General features: G+C 39.3%; 1 protein-coding gene across 1 annotated transcript in view; it reads left to right on the top strand.

Moving 5' to 3' along the window:
- LOC122792791 (AF4/FMR2 family member 1-like) overlaps positions 1–22,399 on the top strand; it is a 1,648,712-nt gene that overhangs the window by 552,248 nt on the left and 1,074,065 nt on the right. Inside the window, exon 7 of the mRNA XM_044060361.1 lies at positions 9,825–9,987. Coding sequence (XP_043916296.1) covers positions 9,825–9,987 — 163 coding nt within the window. The remainder of the gene's footprint in view (positions 1–9,824; positions 9,988–22,399) is intronic.

Genomic DNA, 22,399 nt, shown 5'->3' with positions numbered 1-22,399 from the left:
TTTCTTTGCACACAGAGAATAACTTTGATTAAATCTTTTTCAAAATATTTGTTGCTTCTTGGAAATGCAGGAACTATATTTAAAAAGATTAATAATGAAATAAAATGATGAGAGAAAAAAAAACATAGAACAAATCATTTGTTTTTTAGTCTCTTCTTCTCTGAAGTCTTCCACGAAGTTTCAGTTGCCAGTCTCTTTAATGAAGGACTAGCCCATTCCATTTCTTCTATTTTATCCAAAATCTTATTTTTTTTGATAAACAGTAAAGCATAGTCTAAGTCATCGAAAATTTTAGGACCATCAGGAAGGAAGCTTGGCAGGAAACAGAAGGTATGTTTTAAACTGTGCTTTTTTAAGCTCCCTTATTAGTGGCAGGAAAACTTTTCTTTTAGCTATTACCATGGAAGATTAGTCATTGTCAAAACACACAGTTGTCTCATCAAATCTTAACAGGAGCTTTAGCCCAAGCAGATTTAAGAACCATCTCTTTATCAAAAGATGATAGAAATCTAACTATAACTAATCTAGGATAGTTTTTGTTAGAGTTAGTATTAGCTATAGATCTATGTGCTCTTTCGATACCAAAAGAGAATGCTTCTGGTAAGTCTAAAGTTTTAGGGAGCCATGTTGTTAAAAAAGAAGTAATATTGTTACCTTCAATATTTTCTGGTAGTCCAAAAATCCTAATGTTATTGCGCCTAGATCTATTTTCCAGGTCATCCAGCTTTGTTTGTAAATGTGTATTTTGTTTCAGCAGAAACTCTATGTTGATTTCCTCTTCTTGTATTCTATTTTCCATGTCATTCACAGCTTCTTCTATGCCTGTCATCTGGATCTTCTGTTGTTGAAGGTCTATATGTAACAAGTCTATTTGTTTTGTAGTTTTTTCTATGAAGGTGTCTATTTTAGTATCCATTTTATCCATCTTAGCAGTAAGTTGCTGGATTATAATTATCAGAGACTGAAGTTCTTTCTTGATGCTGGAGTCTTGAGAATTTGTCTTACTGGAACTCATTTCAGACTGATAAACTGACAGGAAAATTTGCAAAGTGATTTCTGACAGGAATATTGTTAAGATTTCCTTTCTTTTTTAGATATAGTTCAAGAAGTATATAAAACAAACATATTTAGAAAGAAAATTACTTCAAAAATTAATTTTTTAAGTAATTAATTCCTGTCAGTGTAATGAAATTGGTGGAGCTGAAGAAATCTGCTGCTATCCTGTGTTCATCCTTGGCCACGCCCCCCGTTTACCTGTACTTCTGATAAGTATATACTGAACAGTAGGGGTCCCAGGACCGAGCCTTGCAGGGCACCACTTGTGATGGGTTTAAAGTCAGACCTGGAGCCCGCTATTCTTACCGTGTGAGTTCTGTCTGTAAGCCAGTTGGCAACCCATCTCATGATGTTTGGGGTTTATGTTCAGGCTGGTGAGTTTTTCAGTAATACCCGAGTGGGGAATGGTGTCGAAAGCCTTGATGAGGTCAAGGTAGGCTGTGTGAACAACCTTTCCCTCGTCTATGGCCTTGGTGACTGTCTCGAAGAAGTCAACCAGGTTTAGTAGGCATGATCTGCCCTTAACAAAGCCGAACTGGGTTGGGTCAAGTGTTTGGAGGTTCCCAATGTCTTTGTTAATGAGTTCCATGATGATGTGCTCCATTGCCTTGCAGACCAAGCTAGTCAGGCTTATGGGCCAATAGTTACCAGGGTCAGTTGTGGCTCCTCCTTTGTGGAGTGGAATAACCGTTGCTGTGTGCCATTCTATGGGCACATAGCCTGTGGAGTGGCTGAGGTTGAACAGTATGTTTAGGTGGGGGGTTAGTTCGTTCTGTAGTTCGTGCAAGATGCAGCCTGGGATACCTTCTGGCCCCATTGACGCTGTGTTTTTGGCTTTTGAAAGGGCTATTTTCACCTGTGCATCAGTGATTTCCAGGACACTACACTTTTCCGGTATTGTGGGCTCTTTTGGGGGTGAGGAGGGGGGGGTGAAGTTTGCACTGAATCTATCTGCCAGAGTTGTGGAATGAATAAACTGTTTGTGGGGAATATGCAAATAAACCGCGTTCTTACATTTTGTACAATTAATGGTAGAGTCAACAATGACAAATAGTGTCAATGTTTTCCCTGTTTTGATTTAACTACAGATAAAGTTAAATGTTTACAAATTTACTTGACAGAGAGAGCTGAAAGTCATCTTGCATATTTAGCATTAAAGCAGAGCCACTTCTGGACCTGAATTTGCCATTCACAGAGTTCTGAGTCTTCAGCCATAATGATTAAATTATGCATTTTAGTGTCCATAAGCTGTCTTGGAAAAGTTGACTAGTTAGTTTTGATACCTATATATATATATATATATATATATATATATATATATATATATATATATATGTGTGTGTGTGTGTGTAGTGTGTATATATATATATGTATATATATATTTATATATATATATATATATATATATATATATATATATACACAAATGTTACACATGTTATACTATATTTCTGTAAAATATACTCATTGGCTTCTTCTTTACTACTAACCATTTTCAGTAATGCTGACCTCAGACTGCTGCTATTTTTGGACTGTTTTGCATTGTGTATATAAAGGACAGTATCTCAAAACTGGTTGGAGGAAGTGAGGAGCATAGCTGTGACTATCATGACAAAAAGCAATTGAATGGGCACAATGCAGAGACTGGTGAACTGTAGCAAAGGCCAGCTGATAAGCCAAGACTTTGCACCTCCAGAAAGTGATCATGTGGAAAGGCTGCATTGATGAAGGTGATTTACTTCAGTGGGAGCATATATTCATTCATATGGTGTGCATCAGGAGATATCTATTGTACATAATGTTTACAGGAACACAGAAATTTTTGAGAGAGAAGCTCACATTACTGTCATACAAAATATTTTGTTGTACCGGACACATTATGGGGGATTGCAGCTGAGCACAGTATGATCAATGAAAAGGGTAGCCAGAGGGAAAGATGCAGATTTTTTTCCATGGGTCTCCGGCTCTTTTTTTAACTTCATGAAGATTAAGAATTGGTAGGAAGCAGTACACTGTCAAGAGGGAACAAGTGCAAATAGAACAGGGGAAGGAGCACACTGAAGCAGAGAAAGATGTGTCAGGCACAAATAGGCTGAATATCTGGTAGGGGGTGATGAAAACAAAAAAGGGAGTAGAAATTCAGGTGGTTTGGCATTTATATTAGATACTGTTTCTTTCATATTTTTAACTCTGTGCCAGTAGTGTAGAAAATGGCATTAAAGTATAGTGGTGTAAAATCTTACCATAAACATAGATGTCCTTCTCTTCCATGTTGCAGTATTCTAGTTGTGGGATTTCCTGCCCTCAGGTGACTCGTATGTCGGCTCCTATACAAAAGCTTCAGCTTGGCTGATGCAGCGTGCGTGGGACATCAGACCCAAGGCCATAAACCAGGGGCCTTAAATGTGATATCCATACACACAATCCTCAGAACTTGAAGGCCATCAGGTAGATAAGAAGGCCCAGCAGGAGGAATGCCATTGGTTTTCGGGTGTGTGACGTTGGTGTCCTACAGTAGTCTAGATAGGTCCAGGTATTAGCTGGGACTGGAAAAGAGTGAATTGGGGGGTAAGGTGGGTGGGAAGGAATACTGCAACATGGAAGAGAAGGACATCTATGGTTATGGTAAGATTTTACATAACTATTCTATGCCCTTCTATTCCTATGGTGAAGTATTCTAGTTGTGGGAGAGTACCACAACTTACGAGGATGAGAGGGTGGCGGATGCTGAAGAGGATTCTACAAAGCCCTACATGATTGCCCTGGCGAATCCTGCCTGTGCTCTGGAGACTTGGTCCAGTTTGTAATGTTTGGTGAAAGTGTGGATAGTAGACCATGTGACTGATTCCATAATGGATGCCGTGTCCAGACCCTTTATGAAAGCCCTGGTGGCGGCTACAGCCCTAGTGGAATGGGCCTTTACTCCCACTTGGGGGGTTTTCCCATGGAGGGAGTAACAGAGACAAATAGTTTTCCTGATCCAGCATGCAGTGGCTAGTTTGGAGACTGCCTTGTCCAGGGCTCTGGGGTGAAAGGAGACAAAGAGCTGCTTAGATTTTCTAATGGTTTTGGTTTTGTCCAGGTAGATTCTTAGCTGCCTGTGCACATCGAAGGAGTGCAGTATCCTCTCCCCTTCATTACTGGGGAGGGAAAGAAAGTGGGTAGATGGATAGTTGGGTTTAGAGACAAGTCATTGACCACCTTGGGCATAAAGAAGGGATTTGTTCGCAGGGTGACTCTCTCTTTGTGGTAGGTGGTGTAGGGGGGCAGTCCAATAAGGCCTGCAACTCTGACACCCTTCTGGCTGAAGTGATTGCCACCAGAAGGACAGTTTTCCATGTACTGAGGAAGACCCAGCCAGTTCAAAAGGGTGCTGAGTTAGTTTTTCCAGGATGTAGTTAAGATCCCAGGGCAGAGGGATAGATTTCTTTGGTGGCCTCATGTGTAAGACCCCTTTGAGGAATAGCTTAACGTTAAGCCTGGCTAGTAAGGGTGGGGTCAAGTGGCAAGCAGGCTGATACAGTGGAAAGGTGCACTTTCACTGAAGAGTAAGAGAGTCTGCTTTTGATCAGTTGACACTCATAGGAGAGGACCAAGGGAGCATCAGCAAAGCAAGGGTCCCTTCCCTTTGAAAATCTTTCCCACTTAGGTAAGATTTTCTGTTGGTAGGTTTTCTTGCCTCCCTCAGGACTGAAAGCACATCCTCTGAGTAGTGATGTCTGAAGGGAATCAAAAGTTGATCACCCAGAGAGTCAGGGATAACATCTGCAAGTGTGGGTGGAGGAGAGTTCCTTTTCTTGTTTCAGTAGGTCCATCTTGTAGGGTAACTTGTAGTGCTTGCTCTTGGCTAGATTGTGAAGTAGGGGAAACCCACCAGTAGGGAGTCACTAACAAGATTTTTGGTTTGTCCTTCTGGATTTTCAGGAGGACTTTCTGAATCAGTGGGAAGGGAGGGAAGGCATAAAGAAATTTCCCCTCCCAAAAGATGCCCACTCTCCATGCTAGAGGGGAGTAGGTCTTTGTGCAGAAGGTCTGCAGCTGCCTGTTCTGGGGGGAGGCAAACAGTCTGTTTGTGGAGTACCCCATTGGTGGACTATGTCTTGGAAGGTCCTCCCTGTCCAGCATCCAGTCACGCTGTGGGGAGGAAGTCCTGCTTAGGAGATCTGCTTTGCTGGTTGTCCTGTGAGGGGATGTAGGTCGCTTTCAGGACCATGTTGTGGTGAGAGGCTAGATCCCATATCGGTAGAGGCAGTCTGTACAGCTGATAGGCCTTTGTTCCTCCCGGTTTGTTGAGGTAGCACATAACAGTGGTCTTGTCGGGCACTATCAGGAGTACCCCTGGTATGAGAAAGGGAGTGAAGGTCTGTAGAGGTAGGAATACTGCTGTCATTTCCCTGACATTGATGTGCTTGGCCTGTAGAGAGGGGTTCCACTTTTCTTCAACCCTGTAGGATGCCAGTGTGCCCCCCCCCCCCCCGACCTGAATCTGAGGCATCTGTATGCATTGTCTGGGTTGAGGTGGGGGTTGGAGTGGAAGTCCTGGGTTTAGTTGGACTGGCTGGATCCACCAGCTGATTTCTGTCTTTAGACAGGGAAGGAGGGGAATGACTTGTTCTAAGGGGTGTAGATGTTGAGACCAAATGTTTTTGAGGTATCACTGTAGTTTGCGCATGTACATTCTGGCCAGTGGTAGCATGGGGATGGTTGCTGCCATTAAGCCCAGGAGACAAAGAAATTGCCTTGCTGTCACTTTCTGGAAGTGTGGAGTTTCCTAGAAGTGGGAAGTTAAGGACAAAACCTTGTCTTGTGGGAGAAAGGCCTTCATTTTGTCCGTTCTGGTTCTACAGCCTAGGAAAATCTTGTCCTGGCCTGGGTTCAAGTAGGACTTTGGGAGGTTGATGCTGAACCCTAGATTTTGCAGAAGGGACATGGTGAAGTGCAGATGCCTTGTGAGTGTATCTCTGGACTCTGCTAGTATTAGGATGTCATCCAGGTATGGGTAAATCTGAATTCCCTGGTTTCTGCACAAGGCAATGGCTGAGGCTAGGCACTTTGTAAATACTTGGGAGGGCAGTGGATAAACCAAACGGCAAGGCAGTAAATTGGAACGGAGAGGAAGGTCCAGAGAAACTCAGGAATTGTCTGTGGGAAGGCCTGATGAGTATATGCAGGTAGACTTTTTAGGTCCAGGGTGGCCATGAAGGCCTTGTCTGGGATAAGAGGCAACAGAGTGTGTAGAGACAGCATTTTGAAGGATGGTACCTGAAGGTGAAAATTTAGAAAGGAAAGGTCTAAGATGGGTCTCCAGAGCCCGTCTTTTTTGGGGACAAGGAAGAGGCGGGAGTAGAATCTCTCTACTTCCTGCCCCTGGGGGACAGGTTGTATGGTGCCTAGCTGTTGTAGGTCTGACAAAACTTGTGGCAGGAGATGAAGCTGTTTTTTGGGGGGAATTGGGATGCCTTTCTGGGGGGTTCTTTCCAGCATAGGAAGTAACCTTTCTGAATAATGGATAGGACCCATTGGTCTATGGTGATGGATTGCCAGAGGGGGGAGACAATGGGAAAGGCCTGCAGAGAGTGGTAGGTGGGCAAGGCAGTCACACATTATTGGGACCTCCTCAGTCCTGAAAGGATTATCTTTGCTGAGAGGGTGGTGCAGTAGGTCTGGACGAGATAGGTCTTCTAGTCCCTCTTCTAGATCTGGAAGAGGAAGAGGCTGTCCGATGAGGGGTTACGCCTTACAATTGTGGTTTTAGCAGGGTAGTTCCTATAATACCTGGGAGTGGATGACACCAGCAGATGTTTTATGTCTTGTAATTCTTTACTTTTTTTCCTGCAGATTCTTGAAAAGGTCTACAGATTGTTTACCAAAAAAGACATTGTGATCCAGGGGGCGTCCAAGATCTTTCACTTGAAATCTGGCAGATTCTGTAATGTCAACCAGGAGTACCTCCTGAGGGCAGAAACAGATGCTGCAGAGTGGGCAGATGCTTCTGCAGCTTCGTAGCTGCATCTTATGGACTGTCTGGCTACTTGCTGAGCCAAGGACAGTTTGGAGGTAATGTCAGTCTTAGTGGGACTGTCAGGAAAGGAAGCCAGCATGGAGGAGGCTTGAGACACTAAGTCTAGAGCATACGTAGTCATGTGAGTCTAATAATTTATGGCTCTGAAAGCCAAGGTGGAGGATGTGTATACCTTCTTTCCCATCCTATCCATATATTTGCTATCTTTATCTGTGGGTAGGAGGGAGGCGGAAGGCAGCAGTCTAGACTCTTTATCAGGACCAGTGGCAATCCCAGCTGGGTCCACCAAGGAGGGTTTAACTGTTTGCTCCTCTGGCACTGTATAGAAGCGGTCAGGACACTTAGAGGCCAGAGGCTGGGAGTCTGAGGCCTTAGAAGCTGCATTAAAGGCATCGAAGTAAGCAGGTTGAATCGGTGAGACAGCCGAAGGGGATGGTGATTCAACTTGAAGTAGCTCAAAGTACGTCCTTTGGGTGTCTGACATTTGGGAGGAGTCCCATTTGAAATAATCTTTCATCAGTTACCTATTAGAAGACCGAAGACTTGGTCGAACACAAAAGCCTGCAACGGCAAAATATCGAAGTGGCTTTTGAGCGAATTCTTTCCCTGGGAAAGAATTTTCTTGGCCCCTTCATTACTTTGCCATTTTCTGCACTGCAGTGCGGTCTTAGAGTTGGTATATTTAAGTAAGGATTGTGTGGGGGCACAGCCCCCTACTTAATGTAATGTGTAAAGTGTTTTATTTATATATTTTTTTTGTTGAAACGGCAATTTTTTTTTCCCTAGGAAAAAAATCGCTGTTCTGACAGTTCGAAATTGTAAGCTTTCACTTACATAGGGTCAATTAATAACCGTTTGCTTTTTAAAGCATTCAGTGGTCTAATATACACCCTCTTTCATCTTGGTAATGATCTCACCAAACGTAATATCCTCAGGTGGAGAATCCCCTTCCACAGATTCCTCATCAGGGGAATAGTATTCCTGGGGAGAAGAAATCTGGGATGTATAAGAAATGGAGTCCTCTGAGGAAGAAAAGGAAGAATCATGCTCTTTCTCCCTGACTTGAGAGATCAAGGGTGGGAGGTACGAGGCAGATGCAGACCTAGGGCTCAGTAAAGGCAGAGAAGTGGGGGTTGAGGCTGAAGGCCTGAGGACCATAAAGGCCTGCATGAGAGATGAAGTGAAGGCCTGCCAATCTGGTATGGCTTTTGTAGGGGGGGGGGGTATGCTTGGTTTTCTGCTTCTTTTTGGCTGGGGTGGAAGTAGGGATTGGCTTGGTGTTGGGCTTCGAAGTAACCATCTCCAAAGTCTGGATCCTGGTCGGAGGTACCACCGAAACTGGTTCCCCCATGACATCGATGGTAGTCGGTATCTGGCTATGCTCCGAGGACATGCCGATCATCAGCTGAGCAACTGCTTCCTCAAAGGATGTTGTTGAAGTCGACGGATCCGCTAGTCACACCTCAACTCCTAGATCAGCAGTTGGCGGGGCATCGGGAAGAGGAGCAGCAGATGAGGAAGGCCTAGGAACCTTGGCCTTTTTGTGCAGAGGGTCGGGTACGGCCTCCCAAGCGGGATCCATTCTAAGGGCTAACGGTTTCAAGTGCTGATTTTCTAGGTAGAGATTTAAAGTGGCCAGATGGCTGTGTAGGGTCTTCAGCACAAATGATTGACAAATTGAGCAGGCGGAATGATCGTGTTCCCAGCCTAAGCAAAAAACACACCTATCAAGGGCATCTTTATGGGGTATCTGGCACCCACATTGGCACTTTCCTTTTTTACCTGACATCAGCTAAAGGCTACAACAACCAAGCCTAAGCAATAACAATCGGCAAAACAAGAAAAAAAAGAAACCCAGTGGGATCATTTAGCTTTATTGATGCAACGTCTGTGGAGGAGTGATCATATGATGTATAGGTCGTCTGCGGATGAAAAGTTCTGAGGATTGTGCGTATGGACATCACATTTAAGGCCCCTGGTTTATGGCCTTGTGTCTGATGTCCCACGCATGCTGCAACAGCCATGCTGAAGCTTTTGTATAGGAGCTGAAGTATGAGTCACCTGAGGGCAGGAAATACCACAACTAGAATACTGCAACATAGGAATAGGACATCTTAGTGATGCTCTCCTTGCAGCCTGGTGGTCATAAATTCTGTTCACTTTGTTTCTGACTTCATGCAGTAATTCATATGACATAAATCACAACACATGTTTTGTACTTCAGTACACATGCAGCCCAGTAATACTGCAGTGATCTTACTTCTTTCAGAACTTTTCTCATACAACTTTCTAGTACTTTTATACAGCTTGCTTTTATACGTGCATTCAGCAAAACATATTGAGCACTGATATTCCTCTAGGCATTTTGGCATCCCCCACCCCGAGAATTTTTGGAATCAGGAACACTTATTGGTGGAGAGCAAAAAGCAAGTCTGTCAGTGAGTGAAACTAGTGTATTAATTATTGTAAGTAATTTGTCTTTCGTAGGTCATAACTAGATTCATCATATTTGTCTTTTAATATTATTTTATTCTTATTTGGACACAGACAAACACTGACCAGATCACTAGATCTTTTAGAGGAATCAGAGTCCAGAATTAAAAACTTATTAGCAAACTGCTTTAGTTAATAGTGTACTGAAATAGACTTTCAGCTCTGTGTGAGTGCACTTAATGACATGTGGTACTATTTTGAATTATGAAATGCATTCTTTGTGCTAAGTAATTTGTATTATTCTGCATTACAGTGAATCTGTTTCAGAGCATGTGTGCACAACACCTGCATGTTCCAACAACAGAGTATTGGAGTCTTCCAGTGATACAAATACCTCATCTGAGTCTGATTCAGAGAGTGAAAGCAGCTCTACAGCTAGTGACAAAGGCCATCCCATAAGAACTGATATTCTAGAGGTATATTTATATGCTGTGTTAAATAAATAGATCTCTATTATTTTAATGCATGTCCATAGTCATATAATTTTGAACCTCATTTTTATTTATTGATTATTTAAGTGAAGCTGTGAAGAACCTCCTTTAGTGTTGTTTTTTTTTTTTTTTTTAATTCCTTATCTGATGTTACTTTGTAATAGAAACAGTGGATGGGGGTGGTAATGGAAGCTGATCTTTCCTTGACTTAATGTTGATGTTTTATATTATAGAATGCTGCACCAATTTTCTCATTTGTGTGTTTATGCTTTATATTATTTTAGTGAACTCATTAAGAAATACAGGAAAGGGATGGTATGCTTCTTCTGGTTGTACTTTTTCAAACCATGTCACGGTTTACTCACCTTTCGACTTACCATTTTTAAGAAGGCTGTCATTAAAATACTGACTGTTTTGGTCATTTCTGTACTTTGTGTATAAAGGAATCAGTTTTCAAAATAGTTTTGATATTACTTATACAATTATATTCCTAGCTTCAATGCAAAAGGGCAAGCTACATGCTAAATTTTAATGAGAAAAATGATGTCATTTTTATGCATTATTTAAAAGAACAAAATCTCTGATGCTCATCATTCCCACCGCTGCAGTAGTCTTCAGACTCTGTGGGTTGTTTTTGTTGCTTAGGACACCTCAGCTGGACAATTTCATAGAGCTCTGACTCCCCATCCCCCCCACACCCAACACAGCCTCACTCTCTGACTGCTGATTGGCTACCTCCAAGGAGGAAATCAGCACTCAGAGTGAAGATTTCTTCAGCTCATTCTTGCCATCTTGAGAAGAAGCATTTTTCTTTCCAGTCATAGCTTACTGCAGGCAAAATGGCATTCACATTTTCAGTTATTTAGATGACTTGCTTATCTTTGTAGAGTATCCACATGTCAAGAATCATTAATGCAGATCATGTCTCTTCTGACAAATCTGGCTTCCAGATAAATATAGCAGAATTCTTCTTAATGGATTGTGTTTCTCTGTTTCATTCTAGACTTTTATCTGTAATCTCTCCTAATATTCTCAGATCAGACTCTGATTTATGCAAGATAATTTCTCAGGGTTCTAAGGTTCTTGGTTTCTATGATTCTCTTACCCAGGTTGCCCATGAGAAAGATACAGATGTTTCTAAAAACACTTGGACTCAGCATTTGCATCCTGTCGCATATGAAATTCCATCTTGGGGCTTTCTAAAAATGGAAGTGTGCTATCAGAGCTAACAAATTCAGCTTAACTCATACGCTTCCTCACAGTCTGTGTTTAATCACAGAAGACCCAGGAGAGTTTGATATATCCCAGTCTCAATCAGCTTCAGCTGACTGCCTGGATACCTTTTAGGAACATGTTTCATGAGAATGTGCAGCATATAGTAAAGGAGGCCAGAAACCATGCTACTAGAAAGCCTGTATTGGTGAATGGAAGCAATTTTCTAGCTGGTGTCTAGTCAATAACCAGGGGCCCATTGGGGATTTTGTACCACTGGTGCTCAAAGATTTGTGCAAGTTATTTTCCTCTGGCCTCTCATTCCTCTATAAAGATCCATCTTGCTGTAATTTCAGAATGTCTGCCTGTGGATCTTTCTCTGTCTTCTCCGACTGTTGTAAAACAGTTTCTGAAAAGAGTTTTTCATTTGAGATCTCCTCATGAAGAGGTTGCTCCTTTTTGGGCTCTCAGCTTTGTGCTGGAGAAGTTGACTGTCACCTCTGAAACCTGCCTATTAGGCTGATTTAAGATTCTTGCCTTTTAAAACTATACTCATTGCTCTGATATGTGCAAGAAGAATATCTGAGTTGCAAGTTCTCATGGTGCGTGAGCTGTATCTGATTTTCCACAAGGATAAGGGTTTAAGAACAAACCCCTCTTTCATAGCCAGATTAGTTTCAGAGCTTACTTTGAATGAAACCATCAATCTTCCAGTTTTCTACAAACCTAAAACCTAGGAAAAAGCATTCTATATACTTTAGGCTTGTATAGGCAGGTCAGAATTCCTTTAGGAAAGTTGATCAGCTATTTCTTATCAAGGGACAAAAAAGGGCATCCTGTATCTAAACCAACAGTTTCCAGGAGGTTGTCCTCCACTATTCCTTTTTGGTTTTCCCCACCTTGACGAATACATTCCAAGCAGTATCAATGTACATTCTAGAAGAGCCTTATCTTTGTGAATGGCAGGCTAGAAAGAAATGGGTGGGCAGCCACGTGGTCCTCTGTACATACTTTTACAAAGCATTTTATACTGGATTACAGAGTATTATAAACTTGATTCCTTTTTAAGGTCCAGGGCAAAAATTGCTAGGACCATTTACTAGGGGTGTCTGGATCAGTATCCTTCCTCCTACTCCCATGTTAAATAGCTTTTGGTTAATCCCATATACTCTAAAGGGTACTGCAGCAGTGGAATGGTGAACATAGTACAGTTGTGTAAGTTGTACTTACCCATACATTGCTGTAATAACCTCACCCACCTTCCACCCCCCCCCCTACTCTTGTATATAGTTGTAGTTGGGATATATAATATAGAGTTATGTGTGTTTCTACTTTATATGTTTCTATGTTGTTATAGGGATTTTGTTTCAGGATTGTTAGGCTCTCTTCTCTTTGTATGGACAAAAAAGTCCTGTTCACTCTGCTGATTTTTGTTCTTGGGACTAGCTCGACAACAGTCAGCGTAAAGGTGTGAGAGGAAGGGAGCAAGAGTTTTGGGAAGATGGGCTAGTTGTTTCCTAGACAGGGTAACAACCTGCACAGCCGAAAGGCTTCTCAGCAGTGAGGAATTTTGAACATGTACTGTAATGGGTAAATGCAACTTAAACATCTATACTTTTTATGTATAAATTTGTATTCTGTTAGGCTTGAGGTCACAGTGCGTTACATTTGATTTTGAAATTTGTTTGTTACTCTGAAGTGAACTGATACTTGTAGTTTTATTTTGATCTGAATGCTTTACATTATTTGTCAATTTCTGATTGCCATTTCTAATTTTACCTTTCTTGAAATTACTGCATTTCTTTGTAGATTCCTGATTATCTTGTATTTTTTTCAGCACAAGATCCATGGTTAGCGAGTTGTAGTTTAGAATTAAAGAAGAGAGGAGTTAATGCTATTAGGAATTTTTTCTAGCATGGTTTCCTTTGTAGTATGTCAGTTACTGTGAAATCCTCATGGATGATAATTCATGTACATTGCCTGTGTATGTTAGTATATTGATGAATATTACAAATTTTCCATGCCTTCAAAAGTGAGCAAGGTTGTTTCTCAGTTGCTGAGCAGTTAGAAATTTAAAAACTTATCTCACAGTTTAACATTTATTTGTTTTATCAAAATCAAGCCACCATTACGTTTCACTTGCATAATAAGAGTATTTCTTTCATGAAAAGATGTTTCACGAGTAACATATACAGTACCTCTTAGCTGTCCTTCATTTTGTAGAAATGTCCCTGATTTTGCCTAATCCCTTTTAAAATGTTTGATTTTTAATGAAAATTGAGGACTGCAGTCAGTCAGTTATGCCAGACATTAGATTTTCTTACTAATTATTCTTCAGAAAATGCACATTGATGTAAAGTCTGTTGTTTTATTAACTTTCTAAGTAAATTAGCTTGTTTACAAATCATCCTTTATTTTTGGCCTGTCTCAACCATTATTTTTGGGTTTGTCCAGAAAACTGGATTCAAGACTTCTGTTTATTCTCCAGTGCTGACTGAGCAGTTAAGAAAAATTAAATTGTGCAGCATGGTAATACATTGTAAGATGTTCTCTGTTTTTGAGAGAACAAAAGACAGAATGGAATCAGTAAGACAGCAATTCAAGATGTTTTGTGTTGCCTAGAAGACAAACTTGCAATTTGTTCTGTTTTTTTACAGGGAGCCAGGGCTAATGGAAACTATAGATTCTTATGTTATGGGACTACAGAATTTGAAACCGAGCCAGATTTATAGTATGCATGATTCCCTGATAAGAGACAGAAGGTTTTGTGGTATAAGATGTTATAAGACAAGGAGCAGTCTTAAAGAATCAGATCTGATATTATCAAATACCATGCAATGCAAGTGATATTACAAATGCAGAATAAAAGATTAATTGAAGAAATGACAGTTTACAAGATAAAATATGTTACAATTGTCCTGAATTTTTTAGAATGTCCAGATTTTTGCCTTGTGTTACTGTCCCTTTCTTAGTAAAATTTGTAGCTTTTTAGCAAATTATTGAGGACTATAGTCACTAAATAATGACATACGTTTTGAGTTTCATCCTTAAAATATTCCAGAAAATGCATGCTAATACTATATCTGTTCTTGCAACTTTCTCATTTCATACCAGCAATTAAACTGTGTCCCTGTTTTTGACTCTTTGTCTGCATTTATTTCTGCCTTTGTCCCTGTTTCTTGTGCAAATAGGGTTATACAATAATGGTATAAGAAAAAGAACCATGTCATTCGGAGAAAGTTTGGTACAATTAAAATTTAGAATGTGTACCTCTTTTGGCTACAAGCATGACAGAAAGAAGTGTCCACCTTTTAAATGGATTTTAGAAACTGTGATAGAATCATTTTGCAAAGATGAGCAAAATAGGTCTTTAAAAAAATCTGTATATTATAGAGTCAGAACATGGAATTGAGTTATTTGTTAGCACAACTGAAATGGAATAAATTCATGCAGTGAAATCAGGGAGGTAGAGAGACAGTACATCAAGATAATCAGACTGTTGACAAGAAAAGCAGGGAATGAATAAATGATCTACTGAATTTAAATTGAGTAAAACAAAAATCACATTAAATGGAAACAATTATTTAAAAATGTAAGTGGTTTTGTCTAACTTTGAAATATACTTTATCACATTCTTCTCATATGCAGTGTTTTGTTCGGTTGCTTATAATGATCTGTGCTTCTTAAAACCTTTTGGGATTTGAATTTAAATTACAGATTCTGTATGTAATATTGTCAGAAATTACAAAAGATCAAAGCACTTAACAGAAGAGTAGCATGTAAACAATTGATGTAGTCAGGTCACCAAATCATACCACTGCCAAAACTGATCAGCGTGTGAGAACAAAAAGTATAAGATAATTTTTTTCAATTTGACTTACAAGTTTAATTCACCTAATATTTTGAGTGTTTTGGTGTGTAGTAAGTAGGGCTTGAAATGTATTCCATTGTACAGTTGCAAAGTAAATGCATACTGGAAGCGTCACACAGTTGAAGAGCTATTTCAAATACTGAAGAGAGCCATTACAATGATAATTGTGAATGTCTGTGTTTTTATGTTTACAGGGCTGAATTGCTAAACAGAAGAGAATAGACAAGCCCAGAAGCAATACCAGTAATAAATCCTCCAAGCAGAGTGCCAGTGGCTCGCAGCAGTAGAATAAAGCAGGATGTGAAATGATTGGAAAACTTAGGTGCCATTTAAATACAGACAAAACCAAAAGAATGAATAGTATGAACACTGCTGTGAATAATAGAGATTGCCTGAAAGCCCTATCTCTATACTCTGTTTCTTACAGACTACTGAGCGGTGATGTGTGCCTGGCATACAACCATCTCTGGCTGCTACTCTGATGAGCCTTTTGCTATCTGCTTGAGGAATAACATCAAAATTACTTGATCTAGGGGTATAAATTTTGCTTGCACCATAAATAGGACATGATGGAAGGATAAGGTATGTGACTCAGCATTACCTTTTTTGGGAACAGGCTTCCCATCCATGTGATGCAGAGCTCTTTCCTAACCCTATTCAAGAGTATCTTGGACCAGTGGATGGGAAATGGGAAATATACCCAGAGTCTGATACATGTGTCTCCAATGGACCGATGCAGCCAGAAAATTTTTCACACCTTTGGAGAAGTGGAGTTAAGGAGGGTCATGGGTGGGACTGAGTCAGTATTTTGTGGTCGTGTTCTAATTCATAAAAAATGAGGTAGTTGGGAATTCAAGCTAATTCATTTGAGTGGTAAGAGTTAAGGAGTCCAGAAGTTAATGTTGTTGTAGTTATCTTGTTAAATACAGTTTATAGTTTACTGAAAACTGGGTCAGTTTTAGAGGAGGGTTGGTATTAAGGTGAGTGCTAAGGTTTTTGGGTATCTTTAGTGAGAAATGGTTTAATTTTGTGTTATGAGTTTTGTTTATGGTGTTAGTGAAGTGTTTAATTTTCAAAATGTTGGCAGTAGTGCATATGAGTGGGGTTTGGGGGTGTTAGTATTGTAAGATGATTGGGTAAAGGTTTATTTATTTAGAGGAGAAACACAAGTTTTGTCTTTTTTGGGTTTAGAACTAGTTTGGAATGTTCAAGGTTTGCTTCAGTGGATTTGATTGATACTTAAGGTTTTGAGGTTAGAGAATTTTTTGGCAGTACAGATAAGAGTAGAGTTATCTGCACCTTGAATTAAAGTGACTTTCTTGGTGAAGGAGGCAGGGTCATTAATAAAGATATTGGAGAACAGTGGGCCCAGAATAGACCCCTGGGGTACTGCAGTAGAAACAAGAAAAAATATGAGTAATTCATCCATTTAACACTTTGTCACCTACTGACTGTGTAGCATTTGAACTGGTCTAGAAAGTTTCTGGAATGTCCAAATTTCTTAAGTTTTCTAGAAGCATAGGATGTACAACAATGTTGAAGGCTTTGGAGAGGTCAGGAAACTGAGGAAACTACTTGATCATTTTTTTCTATGTAGCTGAATTATGTTAAGGAATGATAGTATAGCTATAGTGATACTATGGTAGGTGCAAAGACTATGTTGGGTTTAGAATGAGAGAGAGAGCGAGAGAAACATTTTTAGTGAGATATTAGGCATGTATGAATGAATTTTCAAGGACTTTGATAGAGGAGGAAGGATGGCTATAGGTATGTAGTTGGAAAGAACAAATGAGCAAACCACTGTTGTGTAGAGGTAAAATGTAGGACTGTTTTCAAGTAATGGGTCCAGATGGCTCTGAGATGGAGCTGTTCATTACAATAGAGATGAGATATCTGCTGCAGTATTTAGGTATTCAGGAGGAAGGGTATCTGGGGTAGTTTTTGAATCTGAGCAGAAGTTTTCTTATGGTGGTGGGTGGGTACATGTTTCAGGAAGAAAGAGAAGTCTGTAGGAGAAGAGGGGAAGCAGTTGGTTACTGGAAGAAGGAAGTAATTAGAACTTTTATGGTCTTTACAAAGTAGTCATTGAAATTTTTGGCAGTGTTTCAGTTTGTTTCGGATGGGAAAGGATTAGATTAGGAGGATTTACCAGGGTATAGGAGGTTATCAGTGGTGCTCCAAAAAGATTTAGGGCTTTTATGTGGACTTCCTGGAACTTGTAGATTTTTTTTGTCTGAGATTGATTTTACTTTTGCTGGGTTACAAAAGTACTCTACATATTTGGTAGTTTTTGACCAGTTTGATTGAACTGACAATGCCAAAATGTCAGACTTGTTCATGAGTTGTTTGATTGTCAAGGTTAACCAGGAAGTTGGAGTGGAGTTTAGTCATTTATTTCTAATGGGAGCCTGCTTATTAAGAGTCTATATTAAATCATCGAACAGTTAGAAAAGCGAACGATGATTTATCGACCCCATGTAAGCGAAAGCTTACAAACTTGAATGCTTAGAACAACGATTTTTGTTCCAAAAAAAAAAAAACACTCAAAACATAAAGTGGGGGGCTGTGCCCCCCCACCCCCTACTTAAATATACCAGCTCCGAGATAGCACTACAGTGATGAAAACGGCAAAGTAACAGACTCGGCCAATCGATTTCTTTCCCAGGGAAAGAATTTGCTTATATTCCACTTCGTCATTTTGCCTTTTCAAGTTCGACCAAGATGCATTTGAAAGAATACTTCTTTAGTCATCTAATAGGAACCCCTTAGTGTGAATTAAGACGTGAGGAATGCCGTGACTTCAAGTAACAGATATTTTAGGTAGTAGTGGTTACATTGTTGCATGTTACATTACTTGTGTTGAGGTAAAAATGTCCTAGTCAAAGAATTTGGTATTCTGAGCAGTACTTTAATTGGGGGTTGTGATAAATTTGTTGGATTCTTGAAATTACATAAGATGGATGATTGCTTACCCTTTCTGGTAAGGTGCCTGCTTGGATGATTTTGTTTGGCTTGGTGGTTAGTATCCAGTCTAAAGTTGATGATGTTTTAGTGCCTTTGTACTTGGTTGTGGTAGTGATGATTTGTGTGAGGTTAAGTAGATTTGGTGCAGGTTTTGAAGTGATCTCATTAGGGGGTGGCCAGTGTATATTAATATCATCAAGTATAATAGTTTCATATTTGATATTAGAAGAGAGGCAAGATAGTAAGTTTCCTATGAGTGAAAGGTTGTTACCGGGATGGATGCTGAGAGAAGTAACACATGTATTTTTGTGTTTGTTAAAGGTAGTGTAGGTTATCAATAATTCTGCACTGCCAAGCATAGGGATAGAATGGGAATACAGAGTAATGTTTGTTGGAGTAGATGATGGTTATACTGCCTCCTTTTCTGGCTTTGCGATCAAGTTTGTAAATGTAGCCTTCTGAAGAATTTCCTCTCTTATATGGTTTTATCCAGGTTTCATTTAGTAAAGGGATGTCTAGAATATGCAGAGCTATCCATATGAGGAGCTCTGCTATGGCTACTGCCAAGGCTGAAGGTCCGGAAGGCTGAAAATGGAAGAAGTAAATAAAGATGCATGTTAGAAGTTGGTGTTATTGTTTGGGATGTGGGTTGTTTTAATGGGGAGTGATTGTATGAGAAGAACAGACATAGTTTGAGTTTATTCAATGGGAGGATTGTTAACAGATTGAGAGGTGGTATTGCGTATAATGGAAATAATAGGTAGCTGGTCCTTTGAGCTGCATTAGTAGGAGAGTTAAGTGAACGGGGTTGGTTAACAGAAGGATATATAGCTATAGTGGATATTTTGGGATATGATGACTATATGCAAGAGGGAGAGAGATGCCTCACTACAGTGAGAGTAAGCAATTAATGTTGGAGGATTTAAATGTATAATTAAGAGCAGTGTAGTGAAAGAAGTAATTAAAAAACTTGTAGCATCCTTGTGTTTAGTTAGCATCCAAAAACTGAGGTTAGTGGAACAGAGTCTGACTAATATGGTTAAAACAATCCAAGACCAAAGTGAATGACTAAGGATAGTTATTCATGCTAACACTAAATTAAAGCAATTAGGAAAACATCAAATCAGAGCAGAGCTAACAGTTTCAAAATCAAGATGAGCTTCTTGTTTTTTTTTTTTTCAAATGTATTTTTTTTTGTTGAAGACAGATAAGTGCTGTGTAATGATTTTAATACTTACAGTGAGTTGTGTATTTATACATTGTTTAAAATACATTGCTGTGTATTCTTTTATGTAGAAAAAAACACACAGACCAAAAAAATTAAAAAACAGAACACTGTGGAGCAATGTCATTGGTTGAGATTTGATAATTTTGCTTGACATAGGATATTATTAAGAAGGTATTACAGCCAATGGAAACAATATGACCAGATCCTGAGTGATTGGTCATTTATGATATTGGTTAACCAATGAGATATGAATAACTTTATGGAAATTCTTCTGAATTTGAATTAAATAAGAGAAAACAAAAATGAAAAATAATGGTGTGTGTATCTTGTGTAACTAATATTAAAACGCTATACAAGAGATAAAAATATCACAGAATGAGCAGTACAACAGTTGATCAATGATAGGGGAGTAGTGCGTGGAGTGTATGCCAGTTGTTTTGTGGGATAAGGGAATTTGGCTGTGCCAAGGCCGAAGTTTGTTTGGAGTCCTTGGCTGAAAATCCTAGGATGGTAACAAAACCTTGTTCGATGGAGTGTCCATGTCGACTTAAAAAGTGGCAGAGGGGGTTAAAGACTAAACTCTCCGGCCATAAAATGCCAACAGGAGCAGTATGTGGGGCTTGAGTTAGCCTATGGGATACAGTTCCTCTGAGACCAGAGAGTGGCACAGGGTTGACTTTGTAAAGGTAAGAGGGCCAAACAAACTATTGCTAAAAGTAACCCAGTCTCAACTATCACGGAGACTCACTATACTTTCATAAAACAGCCAAAGATTGGAACACCTTTCCTCAATAGATAACTAAAAACCCCAACCTGTCCACTTTTAAAACTACCCTGAAAAACTATTTAAATGATAATTTACTATGCCCCTGTATTGCTCCCAACTAATATTATTCCTATTTTCCCACTCATCTCACACGTTAGCCCATATAGCATTCATCCCACATAGGGCTATCCCACTATCTGCCTTATCTTTATTAATCTTTGTTCCTTCAGATGACCTAACTTGTAAAACTACATGACCACTTTTGCTCTTTCAGAAGTGACTCGCGTTGTAAAGCTACATGACTTATGCACCTCATATTTATTAAAAAAAAAAAATAGTATTCCTGTTTGCCAGAAACATACATATTTATATTGTATTCTGTTATATTTTGCTATAATATTTTTTTAAGCGTATTTACATATTTTTTTAGCAATGTACTAATTAAATTAAGTTTACTGCTTTTACCTTAATAATGTTCTTTTTGTTGTGGAGCTTTTCTCCCCGGGTCTCCGCTGAAAACTTTTTTTTTTCAACCCAGACGGACACTACCCAGTTAACAAATGTAAATTAAATAAATAAATTAAATCTAGGTCCCCGTGTATGACACAGGAAGCCAATACCATGCATTTAAATTTGTTGGAAACAGCATCCAACCCAATACTGTATTCATGGGTGACTTTAATTACCACACTATTAACTGGGAATCATATATGTACGACACCAAATGTGCAGGCATAGAGATTCTGGATTTTGTAAACACAAACTCCCTGGACCAGATTGTCAGTACTCCAACCAGGGGCATAACCCTACTGGATCTGGTCCTCACTAGTATGGGAGAGTGCTGTACACCCCCTAGTGTAATGTCTTCCCTGGTAAGTTCAGATGACAAAATGGTTTCCTTTGAAGTAAAAATAAAACTTGGAACCCCAGCTAACTCAGGAAGAAAATAATGGCAAACCTTAGGATGTGCAGCCTCCAGCAGGAGAACAGTGGTCTCATCAAATTAAACAAACAATGCAGGGGACAAATAGTCTACCAAAACCAAATCTGAGGTAAATTTGGCCAAGGGCAACCACTCCACAACTTGATAGGCAATAAGCAATTGTGTGCAGAACTCATTGTTAAGGAAGCTACCTATACTGAGGCATGGAAACATGTAGGTTTTGTAAAACAGAATTGGAAATAGTGGCATAGCTTGTTGCTGGTTGTGATATACTAATGGCAGAAGGACTGTATACTGAAAGGCCTAATCATGTGGCAAGACTGTTGCATTGGGGATTGTGCAAACATTATAATATTGAATTAGCTGCAAAACACTGGAAACATGAGCCACAAAGCATTATAAAAAAATTATGAAGTTTATATTACATGGGGTCACCCATTATCAACAGTTAAAAAAAATAGAAGTGAGAAAAACAGATATAGCAGTCCATGAAAATGAGACAAATGTAGCATTGATCACTGAAATTGCTACACCCAGTGACTGTAGTGTCATGCATACAGAGTGACACAAAGTTATAAAATACCAGGATTTGCATGGAGAAACAAGGGAAGTGTCGAAAAAGGATACCCATACAGTTCCAGTAATAGTAGGAGCAACGGGTCTTATAAAAAAGAATTTACAGTCATACTTATATATGTTAAAAAAATAAAAGCACACCCAACAAAGGGAAAAACGTTCCTGTAATACGAGCAGCAAAATAAGTCAAGTATAAAATCCAAAACATATACAGGAACGAAAACAGCAGACACCTATAACGAAAGTATGCAAGTCCACCAGATAAATCAAGGATCAACAAATAATGCCGACACTGTAGTGAAATATAAAACTTGTTTATTTCACATGGAAAGTAAGCGCTTTCACCCAAAGGCTTCTTCAGACTACAACTCACCCTATAAAATACCTGCTTTAAATAACAAAAGATAACAGCTTATAGGTTCAAGTATTCAAACACGTCATAAAAATCTGATATTTAAAACCAAATACTCATAAACAAAAACTAATTGAAATACATCGCAAACTTACATAATAGCATATCATTTAACATATATATCATTAAAATGAATGAATGTTAAATGAACCTGTTGATATAAATATAGCAATGGTGATGTTTATTATAACCTAGGTTTAAATATTTTTCTCCTGCGTAAAATGGGTTTCAGCTGAACTTCATCATTTAACCCAGGTGATTTATCCGCTCTACAGCGGATAATCCATCTTAACTCACATTCCTGGGTATAGTTGTCAGTATCCCCTCCTCTAATATTAGGAGTTATAATTTGCATAACACAAAACTTAAAAGAATGTGATGTTCCTGAAAGTTTACAATGTTTAGCCAGGGCATTATGTTCAGAG

This window comes from Protopterus annectens, chromosome 2.part0 (assembly GCF_019279795.1).
Source record: "Protopterus annectens isolate FY-2018-M chromosome 2.part0, PAN1.0, whole genome shotgun sequence".
NCBI classification, from domain to species: Eukaryota; Metazoa; Chordata; order Ceratodontiformes; family Protopteridae; genus Protopterus; species Protopterus annectens.
The sequence above is the reverse complement of the archived record's forward strand: the minus strand, read 5'-3'. Positions and strand labels throughout refer to the sequence as shown.